Genomic DNA, 12,743 nt, shown 5'->3' on the forward strand with positions numbered 1-12,743 from the left:
GCAGTCGAGCGAGAACAAACCAGGGAAGCGGCAAGGGTTAGGCCAGGGAGAGAGAGAAAAAAAATTGTTATTCAAAGTTATCAATGCTTGAAATGTCTAAAATATTTGGTATATCATCATTGTCATCTGGATATTGATTATCTTCGATACACAACATAATCAAATTATACTATTTTATATAATTCAACTAGTCAGACCGAAAAAATATATATATATATATAATTCAACTAGGAATAACAAAGAACTCTCTCTAAAGTAATAAATATTCATTTATCTATATTTTAAAGTAATAATTTTCCGTAGTCCCAATATTATTCATTTATTGTAACAAAAAAAAATCAATAGAATTATATATTGGTTTTTTCAGGTTACGGAATATATATATATATAACAGACTCGGGATCGAGACGAACCGGACCGAAATAAAAAATTAAAAGAAAACCCGCACTGAAACGATCGATTCAGACTAATTTTCCGGGTTTTCAGTCTCTTTGCCAAACCCTACTGATAAATGCAAGAAGTATTGCGAGACTTTGAACTTGGATTATGAGCTCCTGCGTCTTCAAATGTAGTTTTAGGAGCTTCATTTCCAAAATTAGGTCAGAGATTATGGCTGGAATAGTAGAGTACGCGTGAACTATTTGAATTATTTAACGGATGCAACCAGATTACCATATGTGCTGAGATAATTACAGCTATATTGAAACAAATACGCTGTGGAGAATTGAAGGATTCAACTATTATACCCAAAATTACAACCGTATATGGAGTATTGGAGTTCCTAAGTATCTAACTACCCAGGAATTAAACTCCTCAAAGAGTATGTTTGTGTGTGTGTGTATTATGTGGGTCGTGCTCTAATCTCATCATCATCATCAAAATGCTGGTGACATTCACAATTACTTCAAACATCTTCAAGAGTAACAAGTCCTGGATGAAATAGTAGATTGGAGCCAAAACGATGGTCATTGTAATCCTCAGAGTGATCTTCATCTACACGCTCCAGAATAGCATCTATTGTCAGACTTGTCGTTTGAATATTGTCTTGGCAAGCATCTTTTGGAGGAGGCATTCGATGGTACTCTTCTGCATCATCTTTCACCAAGTTAACATTTTAGGTTTGCATGAAGCGAACAGAGAGATGAGGAACTTTAGAGATCCTTCCCTCTTAGTTTCTGAAAGATTAATGGTAGACTATAAATAGAGAGTACCAAATAGTGTGGAGAGACTCAATTTCAAGAGGATAAAAGCTGCATCTACTTCAGTTAGACTATCAGGTTCCACTTTGTACACCTGCAATATTGTGTATATATAAATGTGTACTACACTACAAGAGTCAAAATGCAGATGCGAAGGCCAAAGAACAAGCTCTTCATCCAAGCAAGAAATTCCAATTAATGTGGACAAAGTCGCATCAAATTGGAGGGGTACCAAGAATCAATAGCAGTTATTGTCAACAATACAGAAAATTATGCCGAAGCAACAATAGAAGCATACCTTAAACTTCAAAGGACTGACCAAATGGAAAACTAAGAGGTCGCCAAGAACTAATTTCTTTGCAACACAAAACCCTCTCCATCCACCGCTCAGTCTCCTCTTGTCCCCAAGAAATATTGTTCTATATTCTTCTCCTCTTTCATCTTCCAAGGTTATAGTTGTATCATGGAATGGCAGATACAAATAGCAGAATTGCTTCGGCAATGTCTGTTAACAGAACAACCAAGTCTATCAGCATGACTACCTACATAATATTCGTGCAGGGCACGTGCAGTACTTCTAAACTTGGGACATGGTTTTAGACTTACCACACTAAAGCCATGGACAACATTACAATGTATCATAGACTTCAAAAAGAAGGGACATTCAGGTCCTAGATTTGCCAGGATATGTTGCAGTTGGTTTCTGACAGAAGACTTTTCATGATAGTTGGACTTGGTGATCTTACGCTTATAGCTAGTCAATCAATCAACAAGAGATCAACATTAGATACTTCACCCATTAACGTACTGAAGCTAACTTTCAGAACATTTTAGAAAATTTACCTACCCTCCATTCCTCAGAGGATCCCCAGCATTTTTCTGTTCAAACAACATCAAATTTACCCAGTCAACTATTGTCCTGTTAATTCGAAACAATATAAACATCAACACCACCTAAAAACTACTGGCATATGAATCATGAAATGCATCAGTGGCAAACAACAAGTTCATTGGGTCATTTTATCAAACATGTAAAAAAAACCAACTAACGAGCAGGAAAAACAAACTAGAAAAACCAAAAGCAGAGAGCAGAGCAGAGCAGATTGGTTCTCTAAGCTCCAAGAATCACAGTGAGGATTAGAACAAGCATTGTTAATTAGTACGGAAAAGGGTTCTCACTCACTCTCTTGGGAATTGGACTCAAGGGACTTTTCCACTTCCAAGGCCTGAACCCATTTTGGGTGGTCTCCTCCAATGTCTCTCTGCGCTGCTCCACCTGCCAATTCAACAACCAAAGCTATATTCAACCAACACACCCACAACCTTATCACCAACTCCATCAAATGAATCAGAGAGAGATACCGGATGAAGGGTGAAATCGTCAAATGGAGTTGAAGTAGTAGGGACAGGGAGCTCGGGGAAGGTGGTGTGCCCTTCGTCTTCCTGGAAATACTGGAAGAAATTCTCCTCCAGATTCATGAATTCCTGAGACACACAGAGAGCCCTGAGGAGCTCTGCCACGTCACCACCTAGCTGTTGTGAACATGCACTGGAGAGAGCAGCGGCTAATGTCAAAGAAGCTGCTCTGAATCTGTAATTATTAAAGGACGTGTCTTTCTCGGTCGGAATTATCAGTTATGCCCCTACCGCCGCTTCACTAAATTTAAATATTTAATTTTTTGAATTAAAGGTTAAAAAAGGAATTACTGGATTACCGAATATTATACTCTTCCTGGCCATACTCGTTGGGTAAGCCCGGGTGGCTGAAATGTATCGGTGCATCGCCGGACTTATAGACCGGCGCGATCAATTTTGGATTTGTAGAAAGCAAGGTTTCAGATTGTTAAAAGTGTCACTTATGACTTATATGCGAAAATGTTAGGGCTGGGCACGGGCCGGGCCCAACTATAATTTCACTGGGCCCGGACCCGGCCCGTTTTTCATTGGGCCCGGACCCGGCCCGTTTTAACAAAAACAGGGACCGGCCCGGAACCGGCCCGTTTCATTTCGGGCCGGGCTTGCGGGCTTTCGGGCCCAAAAACCTGTATTTGACCATTTGCTTATGCCTATATATATATATATATCCAGATTTCATTCATATATAGTTGCAAATTTCAAGCTGTTGAAGATTTGAATCAAAACACAATATCAAGATACAAAGTTCAAGCTGCAAATTCGAATTCAAAGTGTCCAAATTCAAATACAAATATCCAATGAAATATAAAGTCCTAAAGTCCTAATTCAGATGCAGCTATTTAGCAAGCCATTTTTTTCAGTCTCCTATCCAGCAGCAATGCAGCCATCATCAATTGGCTTCCACAGTTTTCCCTACAATAGCCATCCATCATTAGGCAGAAACCAAAAGCCACAAACCCGAATGCTCGATGGCCAGTAATCTGTCAAATGAAAAACAACAGTGAGATCATTTCAATAGTAACAATAAAACTCTGCTGGGTAGATCAACTTCCTAGCTTATGAAGTACAGACTTTACAGAATCCTTATAGTTCCAAGAGTCATTTAAATGGTTTAGGACTTTTGACATCTATTTGGTTAGACTAGTCCCATTCTGCTGCAGCAGCAAGCTTATGAGAATTTTAAGGGTGTAAAAAGCTGTAAGAAGGCAAACTCAAGCAGTACACATAACATAATTTGAGAAGATATTTTCAGGAGCATGATTAATGCCTACTGGCATCATGTGTAGAACCATCACCTTCGCAATTGTACAATCATGCAATATCAACATTTAAAATCAAATTTAATAGTAGAAAATCAATCTCTATGTCCATTCCATAAATGTAACGTGATATTTTTATTTTTATTTTCCAATTTTTTTTAGAAATACAAACATGTATACCTGGGCACTCAACAACTTCTTTGCTAAAACCATACCTGTGAAACAATAGTGAAAAATTTTCAGAATAAGTATTATGTCTCTCCTTGGGAGGAAATATGTATACATGTATATATAAATATAGGTTGATCGAAAGCTGATGTCTGCAAGTCAGACTCATGAAAATAGTAATACCATTCCATCAGAATCTGCCCTGAATGGTTCTGTGTATGTGTGATATAAAGATAACAATACTACTATCACAGAAGTCATGCATGAAAATAAGAGTAAACTTTAGTTGATTAGTTAGTTTGATGGATAGTAAACCACAATAACTTTTTGGTTGCAATTTTAATTGGCGATGCATCTTGTACGTTTGTAAAATAGCCTCAGTTACCTCATGAATTTAGATGTCACTAGTACAGGATACTTTACGAGAAGATGCAATGCCTGATTGAGCTGCTGAGGATGCTAAGACTGATGGCGGGGGTGGTAGATGGTGGGCGTGAGGTAGCGAGCGATGGGGACTGCACGTAATGATTGTTGGAGGCAAAAGTTTGGGTTGATGAGATTCAAACTCCTGAGACTCTCACTGTCCTAACTCCTAAGTGCTACTTCAATACCAATATTCAAGATTATCAACAAGTCAATATACAAAAATACCAGATCTCTTAATATATAAACAAATACCAATAACTGCAACTCAACATAATCAACTTTACTCATTCATTTCAGAAACTGCAGGTAGCAAATAAAATAGCAATATGCAGCAAGCAAGCAAAAATTAATGCAGTAGGCAATAAATCAAATACCAGCAGCCATCTTTGATTTTTTAGCTCGACAAGCAGCCTTTTTTGCAAAATACAAAAAGCAATGAACTCAACAAAAACTCAAATCCCAGTTTAGCTACAAACCAAATAAGCACAAAAAGAGATCAAATTTATCAATAAACTAAGGAACCCATGAAGCTAAAACGAGTGGCAGACCTGAAGAACAACGATCTCCTATTCTCTGGCTTCGAGTTGGCAGATGAAGTGAAGAGAGAAAGAGAGAAGGATAGAGCAGTCCTGGGCGGCGTCTCGATCCGAGAGGGAGAGAGGAGGCTTCGTGCAGGTGAAGTGAAGAGAGAGAGAGAGAGAGAGAGAGAGAGAGAGGGACAGAGCTGGGCGCCGTCTCGGGAGCTGTCTCACTCGGTGCGTCGATCTATGAGGGAGAAAGAAGGAGGCGTCGGCAGCGTCGTGCAGGTGCAGTGAAGAGAGAAAGAGAAGGATCGGTGTCTCGACCTAGGCGGCGTCTCGATCGGAGCTCGTTTGGTGTCTCGGCCTCACAGCTATGGCGGAGGAGAATGAGCTCAGTTTCGACTTTGTAGATGGAGGCGCCTCTTGTGTGTTCAGATCGGGTAGAAAATTAGAAATGGAAGATGAAGATTACGTTTAGGTTTTTGAGAGAAGAGTAGAATCTTATGTGTTCAATCCTATGATAAGGATTTTACTCTCTATATTAGTACCAATAATATATGGCCATCTGTCTTTTGATGTCTAATACGGGCCTGACGGGCTTTTTCTATTTTCAAACACAAGGCCCGGCCCGAACCGTTTGTTTGAAAGTCAAGGCCCGGCCCGAACCGTTTCGACAAAAAAAATAATTGAGCCCGACCCGTACGGGCCGGGTTTTGACGGGCCGGTCCGGGTTTGCGGGTTTTCGGGCTTAAATGCCCAGCCCTAGAAAATGTTCACATGGTCACCGGTGATTATGAATTTCATAGTTACTTATAATTGGATTTAAATTCAATGATTTACATTAAATAATATTATTTTAAGTGTTTTAATCTCAACCATTGAATCTACATCCAATTATATAATGGTCTAAAAGACAAATCATGAACATGGAGCGTGAGTTTCACTCTGCTTTGTAAGACCTTATACCCATTTAGAAATGTTCCTTTCAGAATGAGGATATATTAATGTAACCCATCTTCACTGAGCTTACTTAGACTCATCTCTAGCAGAAATGGGAACCCGGGTAAATGGCAAAGATTCATGAGACTTGAAATAAGCAGAGCAGTTAACAATGCATAGTGCTCCTAGCTGTATGCCTGTATATGCATATTACCATCAGCTGAAGTTTGTGGAGTTCCTATATATCAACATTCAGGATTCATCTTGGCAAGTAATTAAGATCCTCAAAAGCGTAAGGGGTCTTGTGCACGTTTTTGTATGTGTACCGTTTCTCAATTCTATGGGTCATCTCCTAAACCTATACACCTTCTCATCATTCACGTACTGGCGAAATTCTCATAACTTCTAACATCTTCAAAATCAGCAGCTTGTCCTGGCCGGATTAAATCCACCACCATGATTGGAGCCAAATTCCTTATCTCTGTAATCTGATCCTCAGACTCATCATCATCTACAAATGATGAGCTTGTCAGGTTTGCAGGGTTTTCCTCTGCATTGGAGGGTTTTCCTCTGCATAATGATTCATCAAGTTACCATGTCAGGTTTGCAGGCAATGACGTCTAAACGAATGAATAGCTTTAAAGCACAGAATAGAGAGAGAGAGAGAGAGAGAGAGAGAGAGCACCAGACAGTGTTTGTTCAGAGGTACTCATTTTCAAGAGGACAAAAGCTGCATCTACATCATCTTCACTTGGATCATATTCTGGTCTCAATCTGTACACCTGCAACAGTGTGTAGACACAGCAATATATCAAAGGCAGAAGAATAAGCTGTTCATAATAAGTAAAAAGTCCAACTTAAGTGGATATACAATATAGAATTTAATATGCTCAACAAATCTGAGGACACTAAGAACTAACCAAGCAATAGTAGTGCAAATCTTAACAAAATTTATGCCCCTAGCAACAGTGGCATACCTTGAACTTCAAAGGGCTAACCAACTGGAAAACTAGAACATCATCAAGACGCAAGTCTTTTGCCTGACAAAATCCTTTCCATCCACCACTCAGCGTCCTTTTGTCCGCAAGAAATTTTGTTTCATATTCTTTCCCTTCTTTATCTTCCAATGTTATTGTTGCTGTACCATGCAAAGGTAAATGCAAGTTGCAGAATCTCCTAGGCAGTGTCTGTCGATAGAAAAATTTAGTTTACAACTGCATTCATATTTGTCCAGGTAATCTAAACTTGATAAATGGTTTTACTTGGACTGACTTACCAACATAAAGCAAACGGAAATATTTGATCGTATCATGGACTTCATAAAGAAGGGACATTCGGCTTCTAGATTCTCTGGGATTTCTCTAACTTGGCTTTTGACAGGAGACTCTTCAGGATGGCCAAAATGCCAGGACATGGACGGGTTGGTTCGACTCCGTTTGCAGCTGGTCAGCCAATAAAGAGATCAAAACATTAGCTAGATACTTCTAGCAATAGTGAACTGAACCTGATTGAAAAACCATTTGGATAAGTATATATACTTACCCTCCATGCCTCTGAGGATCACTAGAAACTTCCTGTTCAAAAATCATAGAATTTCTCCGTATCAAGTCTTGAAAAACAATATTAACATGAAGATCATTCAAACAATTTAGATATCAGTAATGGCACGCAGCAGAATACATACACAGTGCACTAGTAAAGTATAAGAGTTCTACAAGAATCAGGGGTACAAAGGTATTGATATGAAAATAACAATTCATTGGGTAATTTTGTCAGACAGGAACAAGACAATAGAACCACGGCCTGTTCTCGACTCGAAACGACGTATGGTTTTCCCATTGATCGTTGAAGAACCCAAAGGTACAATAGGACAAACCCAGATATATACAGATTTCACAGGCATTTATAACATTGCCAACCAAGCAGAAACAAAATCGAAGACAAAAAAAAATACAAAAACAAAAAACGGATTGGTTATTTGTCAATAATCATAGTGACATTTAGAAGAACCAACCAATCTAAACTAGTGTCAATGAAAAGATGCGCCACTCACTCGCTTGGTGTTAAGGTCTGGACTCAAATGTCTTTTCCCTTTGGGAGTTTTGAACCCATATTTGTTAGCTTCCGCCAATGGCTGCCTCTGTTCCTGCCATTGAACAAATACATGCATTCACAACCTAGCTTATTTGCAAACCCATCAAACCCAGAATAGAGAGAGAGAGAGAGAGAGAGAGAGAGAGAGAGAGAGAGAGACCGAGTTTGGAGAATCAAGGGTCAAATTTTGGAATTTGACAATTTGGGTTGGACTAAATCGACTTGTCCGGATCTTAGAGCGCTTCCTCTGCTGTACCTGCCGTTGAAGAAACTAAAAATATTCAAAAAAAAAAAAAAAAAAACACATTCGCAACCTCATATGCAAATTCATGGAATGCAGAACAAGAACAGAGAGAGGGGCAGAGACCGAGAATGTTGAATGGAGGGTCAAATTGTCAAATTGTTGTCTGGTGACAGAGAGCGGGGAAATGTCCATCCTGTCCTTCTCCTCCTCCTGTTTTTCTTCTCGGAAATCCTCGGACATTTCCTCCTCCCTGTCATTCATTTTGTGTTGGAGCATGAAGCTTTGGGCCGTCTTTTTCAGACGAAGATCTCTGCTGCTAGTGCCACGTCACTTTTACCTTTTCCATTCTGTCAGTTTGTGAACGTAACAGAACTATTACTTGTCGAGCAAGATTTTTTTTCATAAAATTGTCTGGGGCAAAGTTTCCATTGTGCCCCTACTAGAGAGAAACGCAAAGGTAAAAACATGAAGGGTTAAACCAGCAACCAAAAATGACTTGTATCAGGTTAAACAAAAGTAATATGATGTCGAAGGTTCGAAACTATGGTGTTCACCTGATCGATAATTGATCAAGAAATTCAGTATCATTGAATGTAAATTTAATGGTGAAAATAATTTTTTTTAAGTTTAGTTATTTTATTTTCACAATTAAATTTATATCTACCGATGATTACAACATAATTTTATTAGTCAATTACTAACTAGGTGAAGATTATTGGAGATAAAAAGAATGTACAATGATACTGCAGAAAAAATGATGTCGTCAAAAGGGATTACTCGTTATGAGATTGAATATGTTCACCATTATTCTTTCCATTCAACTAGGAAAAAAGAAACAACGATCATACAGATAAAAAAAATTTGTTCATCCTAGGGCGGAGGTTAGAAAAACCTGATATTTCTCCTCTTACAAGGTACATATAATATGGTCATAAGTAAACTGTAAACATCTGCCAGTGTCAATATTACTGATGCCATCGTCAAGCGTTAAGGAAAACATATTTTTCTACAGCCTATTATCTTAAGGAACCAACTTCTCGTCCCAGTGCTAAGGGATACACATGAAACCTCATCCACCATCAAGATCAACTATACATTTTGATCATTTGGTGGCTCAAGATAGACAAAATCTGTCTTAAACATATAAGTATCGTATTACATACACGGGCTGGATCTGAAGCGAGGGTGACGCCTGCACCTGATCCATTGTCATATATACATGTGCCTAGTTATCTATGCTGGAGGAATACCTAGTTGAGCATGCAGCTAATCCGAATACTGTGTATTACGTCAGAAAAGGCAGACCTCACCTCCAATACTCAAGTTGCTACCAGTGATCCTCTGTGCATCATCCTATCCTATTGATCTTGAGCACCATGCCACCTTTAGCAGAGTTCCCTACAAGGCTAACCTCAAAGAGATATCATAATCTCGAGCGACGGAGACCTTTGATACCACGAGGAGGTGAATTCCTACGAGCAGAAGCAAATGGCTGCCCATTCAAAGACCCACAGAATTTGATATCCCAACCATCAACGTTCTTAGGGACACAAACATCAAACAATACTTTGCCAAGTACACTATGTGCACTAAGGCTTGGAGGATTAGACAGACAGAGTGATCTTTCTTTCTGTTCATCTTGTAATGACCCAGAGTCTGTACCATTTTGATTCTCCGCTGAACTTGGCAAGAAGAAGTGATCGCTTGGCTCAACTGCAACTCTTCTGAGGCTCTCATTAGAGTTAACGGCTGCTTTCTGGAGATCACAGATTAGTTCAGATATCTCATCATGCATGCCTTCCATGCTAGTCATTTCCCATTCAAGCTTCTGAATTCTTTGAGAAAAAATCAAAGCTGCCTTCCCAAGAAAATGAGTAACAGAAGACCTATATTGTATTGGATAATTCTTATAATGACCTGAAATAAAAAGATAAGAAAAGAATAATATTACTTTATGTATCACTGAACATAGAGGTCAACTAAGATTCCAAGAGTTAAAACATAACAGCCCATGCGCAATTTAAATATGAGTAGGATGAAATGTTTCCTAGTTTTCCCCGTATTCTAGGAAGACAAAGCACACCAATAATTTCTGTCATTTGTGTAGCTACCCTTTCTAACAACTATATCTGGGTTTATGTATATCTTATATTAGTGTTGATTCCAAGGGGCAATGCCAAGTTTATGTTAAGTGCCACAGCTTGGCATAAGCAGATCACACGATTAATGGCACAAAACCACTAAGTAACAGCTGTACCACAGCCTATCACTTGTCATTGATTTTGTTTGTTCTCTGTCAAGAAGATTTTTTTTTTTTAATATCATTCAAGACCGTTGCCCATCTCCATGAAGATAGAAATAAAGCTTAACACACCATAAGTTTGATGAAACAAAAACAAGCACTGACATACCACACACTTGTATTTAGAAAGTATGTTGAAGGAGCACTAGATTTTGGTAGTGCACACTTGACAAGACTAGAAAGAAGAGGTTTTGAGACAAACCTAGGTGAGGGGAACCGTTCAATTTCACAAGCTTGACATCACCTCCAAACTCTTGTAAACGTTGACTGAAAGTGCAGACAACATGATAGGGAGCGAGATCGTCTTTATCAGAGCACAAAATGAGAAATGGAGCACCCAAATTCTATAGAAAAAATAATAATACGAAATCGTTACATAACTGAGAGAAACAATCAAAAAAAAGGAAAAAGATAAACAACCAACGAACAGGTGTAGGGTAATGGCTAATAAGAACTTACAACTGAAGAATACAGAGCCTGCCAATACTCGGCCCACTGGGATTCAAATCGAGTAAGATAAAGAGCATCCAGACCAGAAGCAATGCCTTTAGCAACCCACGAAACCAATTTTGATGAACCAGGCACCTTTAGAATGGTTGGGTGTAGAGCATAGTGTGTACCAAGGTCAGTTGTAAAATCAACCGGGCCGGAATCATAGATGTGTCCGGTAATACATTTCCTCACCAATCGGTATTCACCCTTTACAAAGTTGAAAAAGATTAATCAGGGTTGAAAAAGATTAATCAGGATAGAGTTTCTAGAATATAACTTCTGATGGAATAAATAACCATCATCAACACGAACACAACACAGTAGTGTTAACTGAGACTGCAAAAGAAAGCATACCGGATACAGCTGGCCTTCGCAAATTCCTTCAATAATCTGCATTTACATATGCTAGAGTCATTACACATTACCACCACTGTAATAAACTCAGCGAAGACCAGTTAAGACTCCTAAGGACATGCTGAAATTAATTATCAGTACCAAATACATTAGCATTTATATTACTCACGAAACTTACCTGAAAAACTTTGTACATACAAGCTTTAGTACCAGCAGAAAGACCCACAAAAACAACGGGACACGGCTTAATCCTTAGCTCCTGGAAAACCCAAAACAAGATGGAGTATGAAAAATATATCCCGCAGAATAAACTTGACCAAATTAATACCACTGCCTAACTTATCCCAGGTCTAAAGCAAATTAAAGCTCATATGGAATAAAATTCCACACCATGCTTAATTCGGGTTTTATTCAACATTGGAAATACCGTAAACATAGTAACTACTATTCAAACAGTAATCAATTCAGAGGTCCATACGCTAGTATAATATCCATCAAACCCTAAGAAACATTGAAAAAAATGAAAAACTAGTGAGAAAGCTGACCTCCACAAGCTCATTCAGGATATCAAATGCCGACGACATCGCCCTTTCGGGATAGAATCTGCACACAGTTCATCAAACCAGCTAAAAAAATCAGCAAAAACACAAACACCAACCCAATCTCAACAGTCAGAAGCACAGACCAAATTCTCTACCGATTCCAGTAAAAAAAAAAAAAAAAGTTAAAGAGCTTATGCATGCTGAGGAAAATGTAGGAAGAGAGAGAGGGACTTACGCGTGGAGAAAATGGGCATGGCAGACGAGGGAGTTCCAACCCAGAGACGCATACAAATTGACGTAGCTCTTCAAGTGTCGCTCGGGAATCGAAACCCAGGCGAAGATGACGGCGATGCCTTTGGAATCGGAGACCTCCTTTTGACCCCAGTAGATCCCGCCGCCGCGATCAGAAGCAGCACCGGCAGACATGGCTCTCAGGCTGTTGGGAGTTTGAATTTTTGGGGGAATTGGGAAATCTAGGGTTTAGAGGATTGGGGGAATGGTGGTTGGGAGAGGGAGTGGTGAGAAGAAGAAGATGGGAATGATGATAGGAGCTGGTGGTGGTGGCTGGGCTTAGCTTAGCTGGTCATGCTGTCACGGTCAGAGTCATGGTCATGTGGATGGAGGTGGTGACCCACCTCTTGGATCAATACGCACCCCTGCGCATTTTAGGATTATTCGGATAGGATCAATTCTGCCACGTCGGATTATGTCTTTAATTTCTTCCTTCCTTTCTTTTCTTATGGAATAATTTTAGTTGTTAATTGTTTTTTAGGAAAATCGTCCAAAC

General features: G+C 39.2%; 3 protein-coding genes and 1 long non-coding RNA gene across 8 annotated transcripts; all 4 read right to left on the minus strand.

The window, feature by feature from the left end:
• Positions 1 to 678: 678 nt before the first annotated feature.
• On the minus strand, positions 679 to 2,789 carry LOC112173821 (B3 domain-containing protein At5g42700). The gene is made up of 7 exons (XM_024311502.2): positions 2,562 to 2,789; positions 2,383 to 2,475; positions 2,047 to 2,078; positions 1,806 to 1,953; positions 1,498 to 1,704; positions 1,212 to 1,293; positions 679 to 1,095 (listed from the first exon to the last, which is right to left on the minus strand). Exons 1-7 carry the CDS (start codon positions 2,676 to 2,678, stop codon positions 905 to 907), a joined length of 870 nt encoding a protein of 289 aa, XP_024167270.1. The 5' UTR covers positions 2,679 to 2,789; the 3' UTR covers positions 679 to 904.
• Positions 2,790 to 3,299: 510 nt separating this feature from the next.
• On the minus strand, positions 3,300 to 4,690 carry LOC121050257. The gene is made up of 3 exons (XR_005802493.1): positions 4,428 to 4,690; positions 4,055 to 4,089; positions 3,300 to 3,595 (listed from the first exon to the last, which is right to left on the minus strand). It is a non-coding gene; the product is annotated as an uncharacterized LOC121050257 (long non-coding RNA).
• Positions 4,691 to 5,905: 1,215 nt separating this feature from the next.
• Positions 5,906 to 8,697, minus strand: LOC112174067 (B3 domain-containing protein Os06g0194400). 5 transcript variants are annotated; one of them, XM_040509374.1, is made up of 8 exons: positions 8,390 to 8,697; positions 8,183 to 8,269; positions 7,982 to 8,068; positions 7,471 to 7,502; positions 7,205 to 7,370; positions 6,906 to 7,115; positions 6,614 to 6,710; positions 5,906 to 6,498 (listed from the first exon to the last, which is right to left on the minus strand). In XM_040509374.1, exons 1-8 carry the CDS (start codon positions 8,540 to 8,542, stop codon positions 6,458 to 6,460), a joined length of 873 nt encoding a protein of 290 aa, XP_040365308.1. In that variant the 5' UTR covers positions 8,543 to 8,697; the 3' UTR covers positions 5,906 to 6,457. The 5 variants fall into 5 exon arrangements, with proteins under 5 accessions (XP_040365308.1, XP_040365307.1, XP_040365306.1 ...); XM_040509373.1 differs by having other exon boundaries at positions 5,907 to 6,498; positions 7,982 to 8,074; positions 8,390 to 8,695; XM_040509372.1 differs by having other exon boundaries at positions 5,907 to 6,498; positions 7,982 to 8,074; positions 8,183 to 8,272; positions 8,390 to 8,695.
• Positions 8,698 to 9,111: 414 nt separating this feature from the next.
• On the minus strand, positions 9,112 to 12,532 carry LOC112172950. Its single transcript, XM_024310469.2, has 7 exons — positions 12,192 to 12,532; positions 11,960 to 12,017; positions 11,593 to 11,673; positions 11,415 to 11,450; positions 11,028 to 11,267; positions 10,771 to 10,912; positions 9,112 to 10,183 (listed from the first exon to the last, which is right to left on the minus strand). The coding sequence occupies exons 1-7, from the start codon at positions 12,380 to 12,382 to the stop codon at positions 9,690 to 9,692; spliced, it is 1,242 nt and encodes a 413-aa protein (XP_024166237.1). The 5' UTR covers positions 12,383 to 12,532; the 3' UTR covers positions 9,112 to 9,689.
• Between the last annotated feature and the right edge of the window lie 211 nt (positions 12,533 to 12,743).

The sequence above is a fragment of the Rosa chinensis genome, chromosome 6, assembly GCF_002994745.2.
Source record: "Rosa chinensis cultivar Old Blush chromosome 6, RchiOBHm-V2, whole genome shotgun sequence".
Lineage (NCBI taxonomy): Eukaryota > Viridiplantae > Streptophyta > Magnoliopsida > Rosales > Rosaceae > Rosa > Rosa chinensis.

Bases quoted from the DNA above. Each gene is read 5' to 3' on its own strand.
- LOC112174067 (XM_024311764.2), bottom strand. From the start codon at position 8,542: ATGCTCCAACACAAAATGAATGACAGGGAGGAGGAAATGTCCGAGGAT. The intron at 7,116-7,204 runs GTAAGTCAGTCC...TTCTATCGACAG, and splicing joins TTTCCGTTTGCTTTATGTTG to ACACTGCCTAGGAGATTCTG. The intron at 6,711-6,905 runs GTATGCCACTGT...ACACTGTTGCAG, and splicing joins TTAGCCCTTTGAAGTTCAAG to GTGTACAGATTGAGACCAGA.
- LOC112173821 (XM_024311502.2), bottom strand. From the start codon at position 2,678: ATGAATCTGGAGGAGAATTTCTTCCAGTATTTCCAGGAAGACGAAGGG. The intron at 2,476-2,561 runs GTATCTCTCTCT...TTGAATTGGCAG, and splicing joins ACGATTTCACCCTTCATCCG to GTGGAGCAGCGCAGAGAGAC. The intron at 1,096-1,211 runs GTACTCTCTATT...ACTTGGTGAAAG, and splicing joins GAGTCTCTCCACACTATTTG to ATGATGCAGAAGAGTACCAT.
- LOC112172950 (XM_024310469.2), bottom strand. From the start codon at position 12,382: ATGTCTGCCGGTGCTGCTTCTGATCGCGGCGGCGGGATCTACTGGGGT. The intron at 11,451-11,592 runs GTAAGTTTCGTG...ATGTAAATGCAG, and splicing joins GTATGTACAAAGTTTTTCAG to ATTATTGAAGGAATTTGCGA. The intron at 10,184-10,770 runs GTTTGTCTCAAA...TTTTTATTTCAG, and splicing joins GAACGGTTCCCCTCACCTAG to GTCATTATAAGAATTATCCA.